General features: G+C 35.5%; 1 protein-coding gene across 1 annotated transcript; it reads left to right on the forward strand.

The window, feature by feature from the left end:
• The first annotated feature begins 202 nt into the window (after window positions 1–202).
• On the forward strand, window positions 203–19029 carry LOC123653840 (atrial natriuretic peptide-converting enzyme). Its single transcript, XM_045589819.1, has 12 exons — window positions 203–385; window positions 3881–4073; window positions 5345–5552; window positions 7752–7905; window positions 8045–8305; window positions 9068–9251; window positions 11845–12060; window positions 13134–13329; window positions 15777–15976; window positions 16228–16406; window positions 17832–18197; window positions 18384–19029. Exons 1-12 carry the CDS (start codon window positions 203–205, stop codon window positions 18567–18569), a joined length of 2526 nt encoding a protein of 841 aa, XP_045445775.1. The 3' UTR covers window positions 18570–19029.
• Window positions 19030–19629: the final 600 nt, after the last annotated feature.

Below are 19629 nucleotides of genomic sequence, written 5' to 3' on the forward strand. Positions count from 1 at the left end.
ATCCCGCCATCGGTCGGCTTCTTAAGTTCCAAGGTGGTTGTGGAACCTTGTTATCCCTTAGTCGCCTCTTACGACACCCACGGGAAGAGAGGGGGTGGCTAAATTCTTTAGTGCCGTAGCCACACAGCATAAATACATTATCGCTAAAGAAAAAAATTAATGACGAAACTTTAATCTACGTAAGATAGCCTGTGTAAGCGGGATGAGGATTGCGGAAAACCAGGTCGCACGCATGCGGAAGCAGGCGCAGGACACCCTGTTGCGGTGGTGGACGGAGGACCTGGCCCCGCCGGTCCCCGGGCAGTGGACGGTGGATGCGGTCAGGTCGATCCTTCGGAAATGGGTGAGGCGGCGGTTCGGGCCGCTGACCTTCCGTTTGGTGCAGGTATTATCCGGACACGGGTGCTTCAGTAAGTGTCTACACCAAATCGTGAGACGGGAGGTGACTCCATGCCTGCCACGAGTGTGGGGCGCCAGAGGATACGGCACTTCAAACGCTGGAGGTGTGCGCCGCTTGAGACTCGCAGCGGCGCACGCTTTGGGCGGTCCTCGGACGGGATCTCTTACTGTCGAGCATGGCTTTTACGACGCTCGACTCCGGCGCAGACGTACGGGGGCAAGGAGGAGACGGTTTGCCTACCTCCTCCCCCCCTCGTAATATTGGGGTCGCCGGCCGATACTCGGGGGACTTCAGCCGGCCGGACCCCACATGTCTGAGAGGTGGCCTTCTTGTGAGCGAGGTCACCCCCACCATTGTGCCGGGGCCCGGAGGTTTCGTCCGGGCCTACCGCTGGGGCGAGGTGGCGAATGCTAGTGCGACCCCATCTCGCCCCACCCAGGCTGGCGCCCCCGCGCCGAAGGGCATGCATGATGGATTGTCGCCACGTAAAAAAAAGGATTGCGGAAAACCAGGATGTCTGGCAAAAACTTGCGGAGGCCTATGTCCAGCAGTGGACTGCAATAGGCTGAACTGACTGACTGACTTTAATCTTACACTTCATTTGATTTACTAACATTGAAATTACGCAGAAGTTTAAATAGATTTTGTACCGAAACATTTATTGAAATACTTTTAATGATATTTAGTAAAGGTTAATAAAATATATATACAAATAGGTACTGGCGCTTAAACTAAAATGAAACTTAAGTTGTTGACTAGGATAAATGGGGTACCTACTTGATTGGTTTAGGATAAGAACAAAATTAGAAGAAAAGAAAAAACACAGCTGAAGTCTTTACTAGGAAGTGAACCGGATAATCACAATATAATTATGTACAAATATACGGTCAACGTATTATTTATGTACTGATGGAAAGTCGACCAAATAAGTCTATACTTGGTTGGCGTCATATTCTTAGCAATTTTCATAGTTCGTAACGCTTTACTGCAGTGTTGCAGACCTAATGTAGTTTATTACGAAATACCGATAAGCTTATCGTTTCGACATATAATTACATCTTTATGGTAAATGATCGGACGTTATAAATAACTGATGATAAATATGTTTATATGCAATACGCATAGAAAGACATGTCATATATACTGTTTCATAAAATCTCAGGCAATTATCATCATTCTAAATGCACCAATAAATAGTAAATGAAAAAATATTGACATTATCATAAAAGCAATACCTCTCAGTTCCTAGTCTAATATTCTCTGAAACATTCAATATTCTCTGTTGTTCTGCAACGTCTTACGAATTATATAAATGGTATTATGTGCAAAGTTTTTATCAAATCTATTACACTATTTAAAGTCTCGTGGTAGGTAATGAGCCAAAGAAAAATCATATTTGTAACAGTTATGAATTACGTTGCTCATATTTACATAAACTTAAGCTGAGAAATTCAAGCGTGAAGTTAAAATTCGCAGGTAAATCTTACCAGTAAAAATAGGCTGTCTATATTTTAATATATGATAATAATATTTATAGCTATTTCTATCTGGTAATTTCTAACTTACATTTTTTTTTAAATATCTATACTATGTTAGTGTTTTCAAATTTTATACGATCGACTGACAAGTATAATGAGGTGTCATTTAATTTATATGTAAAAATTAACCTTAAAACGCATCGTTGTTTTTGTCTCTAAATTCATCCGGTTATTAACCGGTTCGAATCCGTCCTCTTTATTTTACATACCAAAGTTGTGTTCTACAAAATTCTGTGATTCGCTTTCTTTTTGAACCTTAATAGAGTTTAATGTTTTTAAATTTAGTGTTAATATAATTATATAATTATTATTTATTGTAATGGCAACAATAAAAGCAGGTGTATCAAACTCTCTTAAACACAATTGACTAGCCCGTTGGTGCAGTTTGTAGTGGCCCTGCTTTCTGTACTGCGGGTTGCGGGTGCGATTCCCACCTGAATCTGGGCGTAATAGCTTAACATGGGCGCAATTGCCACGACTCTGGAGTTTTTATATTATTAAAAAAAAACGAGTGTGCTTTAGACCACACCACTGAAGTAAAACGACAAACGTCTCTCTCTATTTCTATCTTCAGTAACTTATATGTCACAAAAAACTTTTTGTAGGAAAACTTCTTTACGCACGCTTGACTTGGGGGTAAGTTGGTAAATGCATGACAAGATCGCTACAAAAACGCACGATCGCTGTGATTGGGCGAGGCAAACGGAAGTTGAGAAGAAGGTATAAGTTACTGAAGATATAAAGTTTTACTTCAGTCCTATGGTCTAAAGCACACATTTTTTTTAAAGAGTTACAACTATTATGTTTCCTCTCGTTACATTGACTTAAAACTTACGTTAATAATGTTTAAAATCACAATACTAATTCCTGCAAAATGAACCTTAATATTATAGCTTAGGCCTTTTAAGCAACACAGAGGTTACAGTCACACGCATAGGTAGGTAGTTAAAAAAGTCATGATTTTAACAAAGTACTGAAATTCGAGTCAAAGCTTTTTAATAAATTTTTCATTAAAAAAATACGTACAATAGTTAGCAAGTGATAAACAAAGTCGCATACGATTTTCATACATACTACGCTAATACCACGTATAACCACTATTATATATTTGATCGAAGAGGTTATTTTATAAGCTGATAAGTTACAACGTTAATTTAGAGACAATTGGATTTGTGTCTAGTCAAATCGATGTACTTAATAAATGACACAGCAACTAGAAAAATGTTGGTTTGTTTGACTACTAAAATTTATTTTATATCACTGGATTGTAAATTACTCGAGTAACTTAAAAAAATACTAAAAATCAACAATTTCTAATAATTAATAATTTATGAATAATTTTAATATCTACCCTAACTTCTGAACTGTAACAATCAACAAATTTCTCGTTTGAAGGAAGTAAAATATATTAATTTCACGAAATATACTGATATGTAGACCGATAACTGTAAATTAAACAAATTATTTAAAAGATATTGTGGCACATAAAATATGTAAATTAGACTCAATGGCACATAATTCAAACAAACTGTATCTCTTTTTTGTAACTATATTTTATATTATAATTTACTTTAAAGTTTTTTAAACATAACATAATATTATAGGTAATTCAAATTGCTTTTGACGAAATTTTAACAAACTAAATATCAGAAAATCGTTTTAAAATGTCAATATTAAAATAGTAAACAGTGAAAAAAAGCTATTTATTTACACAGAATATTATTTTTAAATTAAAAAATGTAGTAATATAAAAAAAAAATTAAAATTAAATAATTATATAATATAAAAAGTTTAGTTTGTGTCCCCGGAGATTTGCTATTACCTACCAATGTGTCTGATAGTGTACAATAAAGAGTATTTGTATTTGTAACCGACCCGGCTTATGGGCCACCTGCTAATACATACGCTATTTATAAACAATTGTGTTATATATATTTTGCAGCTCGGTTACGGATGGTCACGAAATGGTCAGCGTCGGTGCCGCTTGCACCGGCCGCCGGAATCGACGATGTCAGTAAGCAGTGACATCAGATTCACGCGACGCAAGCTCAGCCGCTCCTTCCGAGGTTGCTGTGCAGCTCTAGCGGCCTTGCTCGTCTTGTTACTACTCGCTGCTGTCGCTGTCTACCTCGGCCGTTGGTACCACTATTTATAGACATTATATGAAGTATTCGAACACTATTCAAACAGAATTAAATTCAAAATATTAACAGTAATAGTCTTAAATATTAAATATACCACACAAGAGAAATAATTATAATATTAAAAAGTTACGGAAGTAAAAGTACCCACTTATCTCTCCACTGCATATAAATTTTATAATCTAATTCTACAGTAAAAATGTAAAGAAACTTGATTGATTGATAAAACTACTATGAAGAATGTCCTGTTCTTTTAATAAATACTTATTTTATCTTGTAATCCTTGACTTCATTGGCTCACGTGTCATGTATCACGGCACCAAATACGAGTAAGTAGAAAAAGATACGTTCAATGTACAAGAAACTGAATTTTGCTTTTTTATGCCTCATTAAATCTGTTATAATTTATAGAGTATGGTACAAATGAAGCTCTTTACGAAAAAGAAAAGTATATTCAGTTTCTACAAAAATGTAATTAAACTCGTTCGTCTATTTTCTTCTTTTAAAATTTAAACATTTATTGATAACATGGTTTTAGTTTTTTTTTTTTTTTTTAATTTTTAACTATTTGTAATATTAATAGGTTATCAGATTTATTCTTAGCATACGGTGGCATTTAACAGAGTCCCGTCACTGCTAAAAGGCCGACATTCTGTAGCCTTGCATTCGCCTCTCCTAAGTTTGTCTCTACTTCAAGAGCATATAACAAAAAGCAATCTGCTTCACATTTTATCAATAAGTTTGAATCGTTCGACAAAGTTTACAATTTTAGGAAACTAAAATAACATTTTAAACAAAATAATGAATTACATGTGAATTTATTATATTTTATAAAGTTTTTATTTTAATGCGTATTAAGGACAAGGGATAACACAGTTCCACTAACACCTTTGAACTTAAAAAGCCGACCGATAGCGGGATAACCATCCAAATGCTGGCCTTGAAATACTCAGGACGAAGACGGGCAGTAGCGTCTTCGGTGCGACCAACCCTACGGTCACCAACCCGCCTGTCCAGCGTTGTGACTATGAGGAAAACACAGTTTGAGCTTACGCCATTTTTGGCGAGAACCTACAGCGGTCTATTTCCAGCAATGGACTGCGATAGGGTCAAGTGAAGCGATATATATATATATATATATATATATATATATATATATATATATATATATATATATATATAATTTAAAATTAATATGTTTAATTAATATGTAGTCCTAACATTTTTACTTAGTTTACTTTTATTAATTAAAATATTAATTTCAGATATGTACCTGTTCGGAGATCCATTAAATCGCCAAACATTTAGAGGATCATTTGTAGCAACATCATGGGGCACAAAAGATCAGATATTACCTGAAGTAAAAGAGAACGTCACAAGAGAAGGAGAAATACGGCAGGCAATTATCGACTCATTTAGTAAATCTGAATTAAGATCGTGCTTCGTTACAGCTGAGGTCCTTGCAATAGATAAGTTAGTACAATCTTTTAACAAATACAATATTAATAATACTTTAACATAATGTATTCATCTAGCTATTAATATGAGTACATAAAATACTTACTTAATAGTTTAAAAAGAGTCGACGATAAAAGTAATTTTAAACGTGTTAATGTACTTGATTTATTTTTATATCAATGTTTTTGCGTGTATTATTGTGCCTATAACAGACTCGAGAAAAACATATTAAGGCAATTACGGTTCAAACTGTCCATGGTTTTAAATGCATGATAGACGTTAGCATTCTGATGAGAAACAATAAATATTAAGTATCTGCATTCATTAATAAAACATTTATAAAGCACATATTCATAAATATTTTTTCTTGTGTTTAATCGGTAAATAAGTTCCTGGATGTTTTTTTTAATTATAATAACTACCGCATAATATGAAACTTATAAGGAACTTGTACAGAAATAGTAGCTTAAGTTGGAGAAAGTTCGCTTTCTAGAATGTCATGCGCTAAGATCAAGCGTGTTAACGGGGCATTAATAACAAAACGATTGAAATATTTTTTTATTCTTGTCAATAAAAATAGGAAACTGTTGAGATTTTATTCGATTAGTTCCACTTTCGTACATCACACTACAAATACGCGTGTAACAGACAATACGGTTATTATGGCGATATACAATTACGCATATATTTTCTAAGGTTACTTTGTTTCCGTAATGGCCACAAGAATATAGATTGTATCATTTCTTAAATGCTTTAAATTCAAATCATGAAAAGAAAGGGTCAAAATGACCTTGATTGTAGTCAAATAGTACGCACAATATAGAAAGTTTAAAGCTTAGAAACCAAAGCACGCACAACTTTCCCGTGTCAATATGATGCACAAAGTATCACACCTGGTTAATGTTAACGGATCACTGCATTTTACTGGCCTAATTGTTTTGTAGAACATGGATATTTTGTTACAAGTAATTTAAATCATTCGGACGATCTATCTATAGAAATAAATACAAATTGTATGCTTTAACAAACACATATTTTATTACGTGTATGTTATATAACGCAACAATTTGTAATAAAACAGTAAAAGTTTAGTGAAAGTAATTATCATAATTGTATAATCAAATATACCTGGTAACAAAAAATTAATTAAAACGATTTTTTTTTCATAATTAATAATTTAAAAGCTTAAACATTTGTAAGTTTTAGGTTTGATTTGTAAATGTTAAGACTTAACAATGTGAGTTGTTAAATGTAAGGATTTTAATTTTACTTATATAGGTATACTCAGACTCAATAATAAGAAGAGATAACTGCTGGCCTTTTCAATTTTATTAGAGTTAGCTGACATAATAAAGAGTAGGTACTACGAAAAAGACAACACGTTGGCACAACGGTCACAGCTCTGGTTTGTGGCTGTTGCGCTGGCGGTTGCGGGTTCGATCCCCGCACATGACAAACATTTTTATTGTTCATACAGGTGTTTGCTGTGGTCTGGGAGTTTGCGCAGTTCTTATGGGTCTCCTCACCGTGCCTCTGAGAGCACGTTAAGCCGTCGGTCCCGGTTGTTATCATGTACACCTGATAGCGATCGTCACTCATAGTAGGGAATATATCCGTCAACCCGTATTGGAGCAGCGTGGTGGATTAAGCTCTGATCCTTCTCCAACATGGGGAAAGAAGTCTACGCCCAGCAGTGGGATATAACAAACTGAAGTGAACTGCGAATAAGACAAAAAAGACTTCTCTAGAAAAAGAGATTAGTGTCAAAATATTATTTTCCGCGAAACTCCCGTTGAATTCCGTACTTGTAGTTTTCTTGATACAACTTTAAGTATTGAGGAAAATTAAAGTGATCACCGAATGTCTGTGAAAATTCATAAAAACATTTGTTTATAAAGAACTGGACAAGGCAAAATAGATACTATGTTTATAACTTCAGGTAACTAACCTTAAAGTTAGGCTAGTGAGTGTATTTTAAATACGTATGAGATATTTAATGCGGAAGAACTTTCCGTCGTAGCTAGCTAAAACAAAATACTTTTTAAATTGACTGTTGATGCGCATTAGTTAATATAGCTAATAAGACGTACCCTGCTTGTTTTCTAACCCAGAATGAACATACCATTATATATATAATACGTTGTTCATTACAAAAGCTTTTTTACCTAAATCAAATACACAATCAAATATGCATAAATTTGTACGTTGTTTTAGTACAGAGGAAGGAACGCGAGTGCACTTCGAAGTGTCGTTTGAACCCATCTTTACGGCAGTAAGCACGGCAGAAGTGACGGCTGTAATGACGCGAGAACTCTTAACTCCTTACTTCCAGGGTTTAGGAGTTCTTCCAGAAACATTACATATAGAGGTGAAGACAGTTTTATTTCGTTTAAAATACTGAAGTAAATATAGATACAGTACAAAGGCGGTATTATCGCTAATAGCGACTTGAGTAATACTTTTTTTTTATAATTTTATATTCAAATATATTTATATGTTGATTACAGGAAAGCTCTGTTATATCATCACAAGCCTTGAAAGAGGGTGATGTATCTACAACCGAAGCACCCACTACCGAAGTTGTGACATTCGAAATCGAAGAGGATCTACGAGAGTGTTCGCCGTTGACATTGTCCCTGTGCTCACATCTCCCCTACAACGTTACAACTTATCCCAATTTAGTGGGTCACAGTTCGAAGGAAGTGATGCTACGTGATCTCGTCGCGTTCAGAGAACTTTTAGACGCAGAGTGCTCTCATTTGGCTCAAGTAATTTATCACTCCATTACGGGCGATAACCAATTTTCGTTTAACCTAGATTAGACAATTTTTACTTTTATAACAAGTTACACCTCACTGAGTATCTCTAATTTTATAAAATAACAAAAAACAAAGAAATGCAAATACAACACTGTTACGGATAAGTTCGTTGAGACATTTCCAATCACCTTAGCTGACTCGCGTGACCGCTGCTAACGATTTTACTACAGGATAAATAAAAGCGGGGGGGGGGACCATACTCACAAAGGGGCGCGAAACAGTCAGCAAAACAAAAAAATTGCTGGACATATTATGTTGTTTTTGAATAGGGGGGCTAAAAAGGTATTGTGCCCTGGGCACGACTTTTTTTTTATGTCACTAGGTCGGCAAACAAGCGTACGGCTCACCTGATGGTAAGCGATTACCGTAGCTTATAGACGCCTGCAACACCAGAAGCATCGCAAGCGCGTTACCGATCCAATCCCCAATCCCCCGAGGAGCTCTGGTCACCTTACTCACCAACAGGAACACAATACTGCTTGAAAACAGTATTATTTTGCTGTGATCTTCTGTAAGGTCGAGGTACTACCCCAGTCGGGCTGCTCCATATTTTGAGCAGGAAATTCCTGCTGTGCCCTACCTCAGTTACTTAAGCTCGCTACGTCAGTTTACACCGGAACGGTTATTATCACAGTCTCCTATTACCACATAGTATTCAAACATATACGAAACATTGCATTCGATATTCAAAAGTAAATTTATCTGTGTCAGGACTTCGTGTGTCAAATGCTCCAGCCGAGCTGCGAGAGCGAGCGGCTGGTGCGGCCGTGTCGCTCGTACTGCCGCGCGTTCACTGCGGGCTGCGGTGCGCGCCTGCCCGATCGTCTGCGACCGTTCTTCGACTGCGCACGCTTTCCTGAATACTTCGGCCCAGGGTCTTGTTCTCCCGAACCAGGTTTGTTCTGTACAATATGTTATGATGGCGTTCGAGGACCTCCGTAGCCATGTGCCTATCAGATATTTTATTATTCAATAAGAAAAATAGATAGCATTACAGATATATTGGATATAATATATTATTACTATCAGTAGAATGTAGAAAGATGTTGTCAGATCTAATCGAACGTAGTCACAGATCATTGATATAACTTATTTAAAATACCTAACTTCGTCTCACGTATGAGTAGACTATTCTATCAAATATAGAAAATTATTTAATAGTCAGTAAATAGTGTTTTTACGTAAGGTCTGTTTTTTTGGAATTGTCCTAATTGGTAAACAAATATGGCGTACTTATGACCACAGACAATTAGAGTATAGTGTAGCTTAGTGAAGTGACACAAAGAGCAAATGAATGAACAATATCAATAAGCCATAGACAAAGTAAAATTAATTTTACATCGAAATATTTAATGATACCATATTGCTGAAATTATTTCAAAAACTAATAATATATTAAATAATTTTGCTAAGAATTAGTAGAGGTACAGAATTACGAAAAAAAATATTAATCGAGCATCGAGCATAAAAGGCAACAAAGGGGACTGTCCATTTTGGCCCAAGGTGAACAGAATTCATACAAAAAAACAAATATACCAATAATTTTCATAAATTAAATCATGTTTATTCGTGAATTGCAGTTTTATCAATATAAACTGATGAAAAGTTTATTTAATAAGTATTTTAATTCATTAATTATATACTTCTAGTTTATTTTCGGTTGGTGATTTGATTACAACACGTTGCCAGTCTTAAACAAACAATTATTATTAACGAACAATCGATTTTAAAATATTTTTAAATCAATTATTTGTTAAAATCGATTAAAAGTATTGTTAAATCGAATTAATAAGAAAAAAGTCTATAAAAGTGTATTTAGTAAAAAAACATTTAACTTTGGTGAAAAATAAACTATTTTAGAAACATTGTTATTGACTAAATAAAAAGCAAGCAATTAATTATATTAAATTCGATTATCGATTTATTTGTTTATTGAAAATATTATTTATTATGGCAACCCTAAACTACAGACTTTTGTTTCATACATTCATTTGACTTCGATGTTGCTTTCATGGTGATATAGCAACCTACTGTAAGGTTTTCCGTCAACCGAGAATTCATCACTACTGCGACGTAAAATACACAGTAGGCATATTCATAAGTAGGAAAATATATTTTGTATTTATTTTATATGTAAACAATAAAGGTCAGGCAGAGAAGCCACAAAAAAATATTATTGCAACTGCATGGTTGGTCGACGGACAGTAGGTTGTTGTGGCCATGTCATGAAATTATTTGGTTTTTGGGCTGAAAAAGGTTTCAAGATTTTATAAATCTACCTGCCTAGTTTTTAGATAACATTCTGTTAACGTACGAATCCGATTAGTAAAACAAAAATAACAAAACAATGATTTTTTATTTCAGAAACCTTCTTGTAATTATCCACAAAAAAACAAAAAATGAAACACCTGGATACAAAACTATATCATTTTTCTAATTCATACTTGTTAGTACTACTAACTTAATATATAATTATTATTCTCAGTGACTGTCCACTCGGGGCCGAAACCCCCATACAAAGTGGACAGTCCCCTATATATTTCGTTTATGTGATATGGTCGGTAAAAAAAAAGCCAAAAATAAAATTTACAACAAAATAAAGGGGCCGCCTGTGTCTAAAAAAAGTCGACCCTATTAATATTATTGTCACATTATTTGTATTTACTATGAATAAAAAACCTTGCGCCGGCGGCACACTCTCTCTAACATCTAAAAAAAGGACTAATAACATTGTACTCCACGAAGCTCTCATTGGGTAATCTTAAATCTCATCCTAAAGTCTCAAAAATTTTTCCTGTGAACTACAGTAAACTTTTATGCCGTTGCTATGTGGTATACTTTAATATTATATGGGATAGCATTAAAAATGTTCAGGATGAAATTGATATTCAGAAATATTCATAATATAAAATAAAACCTTTACAATGAACACTTTACCATAAATGATTGACATTTGCAATATTTTGTAAGCATTTTTTTTGTGCGCTCAACATAAAAAAAAGAAGAAAAAAAACAATTAATAACAAAATACAAATAAATAACAAATCGCTTTACTGTAATATTATTTAACAAGTTATAATTCGTGAAATTTTAAAATATAGTTAAAGAACATGGCCTATTTTATCGCTCATGCTGTTCATTCACTTATACTCATTCACTTCTAAAAATATTATGACCACATCCCTATTTGCCTTATAAAAAAAGATATTGAAATGTCATATTCGAAAATATTAGTTATCTGTACTCTCGGAATTCGTATTTTGTAGTTTTTATGTGTTTAAAATGATAAATTGATATTTGTTTTTAGTGAAATAAATAGTAAATGGAGTTTTACAAATGTCCGTAAGCTAATATGTTGTGAAAGTGAGTGATAAATGCGGAAAAAACGTGAATTACGATTGACAGCGGTTTGTTTACCAATTAGGACTCTTCCAAAAAAACAAGATATAAGTAATTAACAGCTAATTATCATTGTACTGCTTAAACAGATTGCGTGGGCGGCTTGCAGCGGCTCGCGCTGTCTCGGCGCGCGTGCGACGGGCTGCCGGACTGCGCGGACGCGGCGGACGAGCGCGGCTGCGCGCACTGCGCGGCGGCCGGCGCGGGCGCGCTGCGCTGTGCGCTGCTGCCGCGCTGCCTGCCGCCCCACTTGCGCTGCGACGGCACGCCCGACTGCGCCGACGGCAGCGATGAGCGTGGATGCTGTACGATTTTATACTCACCTTTATATCAAAAATACATAGCATATATAACTATTTTAACTTATATCTTTAGATAAATCAACTTATACTTTTCAGCGTCCTTTCATAACTTTGTTTTTACTTATCTAAGATTTTATTTTTGTGTTACCCACATTAGGAATTCTAAACATTTTGATATGATATTCAAAATGTTTGTTTTTACTTTTTTGTGTCAAAAAAAAAGAATTGTAATGAAAACGTTTCTTTGACTGAATAAGAAATATTTATTTTGCCATAAAATAATTATACTTAACGAACGTAAAAAAAAATCTGCATTTTTCAAAAAATAAAAAGTCAAGGTAGCAAATACATCAATAAATTAAAAATTGCTACATCTATACATGAGATACTTAGCTTATAAGCTAAGTTTGTAATGTATCTCAATCTATTTAATCTATAAATCTATAGATTAAGCTAAAAAAAGCTCCACAAGGGAAAGAAATTTCCAATAAAAAGGTCCTAACTCCCGCATTTATAATTCCTTTTTCGTCTTTTAAAATTCCTTAAACGTTAATATAAGAAGCCGACCGATGGCGGGATAACCATCCAACTGCTGGCTTTGAAATACACAGGCCGAAGACGGGTAGCAGCGTCTTCGGTGCGACAAAGCCAGTACTGCGGTCACCAACCCGCCTGCCCAGCGTGGTGACTATGGGCAAAACACATGAGTTCACGTTATTTTTGGCGTAAATTTGTGGAGGCCTATGTCCAGCCACTGCTGGACTGTATAGGCTGTAATAATGAAAAAAAAACGTTAATATAGTTTACGAGTTATTAACGTAAAACGAAATTCCAGTTTGGCAACTGTTAATAACAGTTGTTATTTCTTGTACTTTTTTTCTTGCTAGAAAATCCTTCTGACCCATTTTTCTAGACGTAATTCCGCATTTTTCTAGACGTAATTCCTCGACTATAATGTAGGGCTAGTAAACTTGCAAACTATTAACTTGAGCGTACTATTAATGTCGGACAAGACGACCAAATATTTAGCAGCGTACCAACTTCAGCAAATATAAACACACGACTCCCCTGTGTAGTGTGGATATCCCGGTCGCTGGCGGCGTGGCGGCGGGAGAGCGGCGAGGCGACGCTGGGCGCGGTGCGCGGCCGCGCCGGGGTCGCCGTGTGGGCGGAGCGCGGCCGCGCCGGCAAGGTCTGCGCCGCGCCCTACGAGCGCGACCGCCGCGCGCTCTTGAGCGTCGCCGCTTCGCTCTGCACCGCGCTCACCTTCAAGTATGCTTCTTGTTTTGTCCTTTTTGAAGTAAAACTTCGTGACGCCCGCTTGATTTGGGAAACAAGCTGGTAAATGCGTGACGAGAGCGTTACGAAAAGTGTGATCGGGAGAGGCGAACTGAACTTGAGAGTTATACTTAAGTCGTGTGGTCTAAAGGTATGAAATAAGGTCTGATGGTAAGCGATTGCCGTAGATTATAGATACCTGCAACACCAGAAGCATCGTAAGCACGTTGCCGACCCTACCCCCAATCCGGAAGAACTTCGATCATCTTACTCACCATAGGCACACAACACTGCCTGAAAGCAGTATTATTTAATCTTTTGTTAGGTTGAGGTTCTTCATCAGTCGGGCTAGTCCAGATTTTGAGCAGGATATTTCCCGCTATGTATCTTTGTTTCCAGCATTTATTTTATTATTAATAACAAGCAAATTAACCAATCTCGACTGTTATTTACTAGTTTAATATCGTACCTATATAGTATAGTAGATCTATGTAATAATAATAATCATTGTCTCTCAAAACTGTCTAAGTCGTTGAAACCGTTTCGGAAATAAGTGACAGCATATTCTGATAAGTAGGTAGATATAAGAATATACTTTGTTGTATACACCCTTTCTAAAGGAATTAACATAAATGACTTACATAATTATGTAAAAGAATATTTAAAAAGGTGATCATATCTCTAAGTAGTGATTATTTCCTTACCCACCAATATATTAAAAAGAATAGCAAAAAAGGGTTATACTTGTTGACTAACTTATTGTTTACTTGTTACCTATTGAAATTCACAATCCTCACCCTTAATGCATATGTACCATTGTACCTACGGATCTCGGCATCCCTTACTGGGAAATATACATAAATATAGGGTGTAAGCTTGGCTTAACACAAGTAAAAAGTTTTTCAAATGTATATTTTTTTATTTTAATTATTCAATAGTTTTTAAAATTTCTCATGTGTGTATTGTGTTTGTTCATCTTATGTAAAATAATGGTAACAGTATTTTGACTTTCTCTATATGCACGTGTCTAGAAAATTTCCCATGCGAAGTAGAAATTAAATTTCATCAATTGTGGGTAAAGTTTATCCTATAAATAGGTTTCGAAGATATCTTAATAGCAGAAGGCACGATAGGCCATTGATCTGATCTCCTTGCAAGCATGAAGGTTACATGTTATTTAATTACCTTCTTTATAATATTAGATAATATTATGACATTGTCATCAGTGTTATTCTATCAAATTTAAAAGGAAAGTATCAATACCTAATTATTTACTGTCTTATTTTATTGTTGAATAAATCCAATATTCTATTTGGTTCTGGTTTTATCTGTATCAGCCATAAGGACATGTTTCTCCTCAAATAATTAATAAAAACTTTTAGATTCATATTTACGAATTGAAATGTCTCAAATATAGTGGAATGCGATGGTAAAAAAACAATAATGCATTATAATTGTTAACCAAAATCAGTGAAGCAAACTCTTATAGTGAACTTACCAAATTAAAAACCGTGTAAAGATGTTTACCTTGTAAATGTAACTACTCGTACAATATTTTCTGACTACGGTGCAATAAAGGAAGGTAAAATACTTAACTATTAAACGTATAGTTTAATAGTTAAGTATTTTTAATATAGATAACTAAGTACATAAATCCACCACAACTCGAGACTATAAATGAATTTAAATAAATAAGCTATACATATATGCAACAAACCATTTATCACCAAGAGAAAAAAGGAGTAACGTAATTATGCTTAAACGAAAAAATAGTCGAGTAAATTTGTGTTATCAAAGATTACTCAAAAAGTCAGATCTGTATCAAATTTAAATGGGACCATATTATGACAAGCACCAGCTTTCGAATTTTTTTTTCTCAGTAAAAAGTTATAAAGTAGAATGCAACGTAGATCGATAAAAAATAATAAATTAAATACGCATTATTAGTGATAACTGAAAAAGTGTCAGATCTCAAATTTAAATGGGACCGCATGACACGGACCACCTAACGATTAAAAAACTCATCGAAATCGGTCCACCCAGTAAAAAGTTCTGTGGTAATATATATTTAAAAAAATACAGTCGAATTGAGAACCTCTTACATTTTTTGAAGTTGGTCAAAAATACTCATTAGATAATTGTTTAAAGTAGGCGGGAGGTGAACTGGCGTTAGTCCACGTTCCACGTTGTCTTTCAAACATTTTAGTCAGCCTCTGTGGCTTTTTTGTGTAATGTATTAAAAAGCTTCTAGTTATAATAACTTATGTTTATTATTATATCGCATTTTAATAACAAAGTGTGAATTTTTTGTGTGGGTAGGTATCAGTATATTTAACTAATTAATTTCTTGGTTTATTTACGTCATTTTTGTACCTGCCCGTCGTAATAAATACCCAATCGTAAATTCGAAATGGTATTCCTTATATTTATTTTGTTAACAGATCTGTTGTATCGGCTGAAGCTGTGCCCGATTTAGAAGAAGATATTGATGACGAAAGCACGGAATCAACAATACAAAATAAAGTTCAAAAAGAGGCACCGGAGTATGTAGAGATTGTTGACCCCTCGGCGCTTGAAATTTCATTCATAAAAAGTGAATGTCCGCAGCGGAAAGTCATTAAAATTGTCTGCGATCACTTAGGTAATATGAATATTTATTAAAAGCGCATATTATCATTTTGAACTTTTAAATCTATTTTGGATTATGCTTCTTCTTTAGGGTTAATAGCTTGGATTATGCTTTTAGTTTGACAAATTGATGTGTTTACATCACAAAAAATGAAGTTTTATATACCTTTTGCTCCTGGAAAAGTGTATCCTTTCATTAGAAGCATATTTTACAGCGCGATCGTATAATATTACATATCTACTTTATTCAATCCATCCGAATAGAATGCGGCCTGGCGTCTGCTCGCGGCTCGCAGGTAGCCTTGGGAGTGGAGGGTCTGCCGCGCTCGGCCCGGCCCGGCGACTGGCCGTGGCACGCCGCCTTGCTGCGCTCGCACGTACACGCCTGCGACGCCGTGCTCGTACACCCCTCCTGGCTCATCACTACAGCCTCGTGTTTCCAAGTGAGTCGTTTGTTCAATTATTATAGTACAAAGCGTTACGTGCTTGTGTATTTGTGTTTCCGGACCCTCGACACAGGGGGGAATCCTTGTTATGCCATTGAGTATGAGGCGTTTATTATTATTAAGTATAGTACATACGGAATTGACGCCGCGTTGGCGCAACGGTTACAGACATGGATTGTACCTGTTGCGCTGGCGGTTGCGGGTTCGATCCCCGTACATGACATTGGTCATGCAAGTGTTTGTCGTGGTCTGGGTGTTTGTACAGTCCTTGTGGGTCTCCCCACCGTGCCTCGGAGAGCACGTTAAGCCGTCGGTCTTGGTTGTTATCATGTACACCTGATAGCAATCGTTACTCATATACATCATATATCCGCCAACCCGCATTAAAGCAGCGTGGTGCCGGTTTGATCCCCGTACATGACATTGGCAGCGTGGTTGCGGGTTCGATCCCCGTACATGACATTGGTCATGCAAGTGTTTGTCGTGGTCTGGGTGTTTGTACAGTCCTTGTGGGTCTCCCCACCGTGCCTCGGAGAGCACGTTAAGCCGTCGGTCTTGGTTGTTATCATGTACACCTGATAGCAATCGTTACTCATATACATCATATATCCGCCAACCCGCATTAAAGCAGCGTGGTGGATTAAGTTCTGATCCTTCTCCTACATGGGGAAAGAGGCCTATGCCCAGTAGTGGGATATTACAGGCTGAAGCGTATACGGAATTGAAATTTTTGAAGTGGAACTTCGTTAGAATCATTATGATTTGAAATTCGATGAAACGAAAATGCATCGCAATAAAAAAAATAAACACATAAATTTATAAGAGAGAATGGGATAGAATACATTAGGTAAAGTATTTTATACTCTCGGTGAAAAAATCTCTCGTAGGCTAGATTTCAGAAATTTACTTATCCCGTGTGTGAATTGCACGCACATACACTTTGTTGAAGTAAAACTTCTTTACGCAAGCTTGACTTGGGGAGTAAGCTTGTGAATGCGTGACGAGAGCGTTATGAGAAGAGTGTTCGAGCAAGGCGAACGGAGCAAGAGATTATATCTAGGACAAAATGCGGGCCTATTGTGCAGTTTTACTTTAGTCGTGTGGTCTAAAGCACACAATCGGTTTTTTTTTTTATAAGTTTTAATATCAGTAATTATAATTAATATTACAAATTTAATATGTACGATTTTATTTTTGTGTTACCCACACATTAGGAATTCTAAACATTTTTTCGCTTAAACCGAAAATAAAAATCATCATATCAAGAATTTCGCTCTAGCGGGTACATCGTTCCATAGCTTAATTGGCTAGAGCGCCGACACGGTCAGTCGGAGACGCGGGTTCGAATCCCGCTGGAGCGGTCAATTTTTGATATGATATTCAAAAATGTTTAGAATTACAAATTTAACTAAAAATTTTCAGGGTCAACCGAAAGCCGAATGGACTGCTAGATTAGGAACTGTGAGAATTCAGAGTACAACTCCGTGGCAACAAGAGCAGCGTATTATTGGTATGGTGCGCTCTCCTGTAGAAGGAAGTATGCTAGCAATGGTGCGCTTGGAGGAACCTGTGGAAATGACAGATTTTGTCCGACCAGCTTGCCTTCCAGAAGATGGATTTAAAATAGACGAACATAGTATCTGTAATACTCTAGGTTGGAAAAGAAACAGGGACCAATTACAGAGGGTACACGTTATACCAACATCTATGAATACCTGCGAAAATGTTAGCATAGCTATTGGAAATGGCATATGTGCTGAACCATTGTATGATCAGGATGATTGCGATGTAAGTAAGCTACACTGTCCGCAGGTGATATAGGCTATATTATATTTAAAAAAAAATAGAGAGTTCTTTTGTATTTTTGTTAAATACCCGGGCGAAGCCGGGGCGAGATGCTAGTACTGAATAAACAGCTCTTATAAAATTGCATGAATCGATTTAAATACTTCACTAAACAAATTTTATTTTCAGGAAGAAGAATATGCTGGAAGTTCGATGATGTGCTTTGATGAGAAATCAAAACGTTGGTCTCTAATAGGCGTAACTGGATGGCGTATTGCTTGCTCAAAAATTGGACTTGGTAGACCGAGAATATATGACGCAGTTACCTCACATATTGATTGGATTCATAGGACCATTTCTAATTCATCAAGATGACCCTATATAGCAATTATATCAAGAAGACTGCAAAGAGATGATGTGTATTTACGTTTATATGTCCATATAGTTATGTTTTGTTAAGTTTTTTTCTTTAAAATTAAGTCATCATTTTTGGAGTATATTTTTAAATTATTTAATATAAAATAAATAAAATTTTAATAGTAAACTGAAATACAAAAAAAAAAATACTAATTTCTAGCAAAATATACGCTAGCTAACTGAAATGCCATTAAAATTAATTTCTTATTTTAATGTAAAATTATTCAACATTATAATAATGACATAAATTAAGTTTTTAATAATATTCTTAAATGAATATTATGTATGAACTGCCTTCTCACCACATAGTTCGTAGAATCTAGTATTTAGGACATAGTATGTTTATATGTATTTTGTAAATTGATTGTAAATATATGTCAAAGTTAAATACCAAATTATAAATAAATTAATTTAAAAATTATTTTAATTTAATTCTTCTACATTTAAAAAACCTATGGAACATATTACCCAAATTTGTCTTACACTGTCTGGCATTGGTCTTACACTGTTTTGTTAACATTTTATTATGTCATAACTTTCTGATTGCAAATTGAATTACTTGCTAAGTTGCAATCCGCAAAACAAAGTTTATTTTTTAATTAAAACACAACACTTGGACAATTTAAAGACTTAATATTATAACTTAACCACATTGTTGAAGTGGCATATGGCCTTAACACCAGTGATAATGGGTTTAATTCATGCTCGTGATAGACATTCGTATTTGTAAATCACTTGTTTCCGGTCTGGGTGTTCTTGTGAGTCTTCCCACTGTACCATAGAAAGCATATTACGCCGTCAGTCCTGTTTGGTATCATAAACACAAGGTAGTGTTTGTTACTCAAAGTAAGGTATGTATTCAAGCCAACAAACTACTAGCAGCAGGAGCAGTTTGATGATTAAACTCCAAATTTTCTATTATATATTCTCTCTATTCAAAACTAAAAGAGAAGCTATAGCCCCTTGAAATAGGAATATTAATTTTCAATAGCAGTATAATGTTTATACCTGCTACAGG

Source organism: Melitaea cinxia, chromosome 5, assembly GCF_905220565.1.
Source record: "Melitaea cinxia chromosome 5, ilMelCinx1.1, whole genome shotgun sequence".
NCBI lineage: Eukaryota > Metazoa > Arthropoda > Insecta > Lepidoptera > Nymphalidae > Melitaea > Melitaea cinxia.

Bases quoted from the DNA above. Each gene is read 5' to 3' on its own strand.
- LOC123653840 (XM_045589819.1), top strand. From the start codon at position 203: ATGAGGATTGCGGAAAACCAGGTCGCACGCATGCGGAAGCAGGCGCAG. The intron at 4,074-5,344 runs GTTGGTACCACT...TATTAATTTCAG, and splicing joins TGTCGCTGTCTACCTCGGCC to ATATGTACCTGTTCGGAGAT. The intron at 16,407-17,831 runs GTGAGTCGTTTG...AAAAATTTTCAG, and splicing joins CTACAGCCTCGTGTTTCCAA to GGTCAACCGAAAGCCGAATG.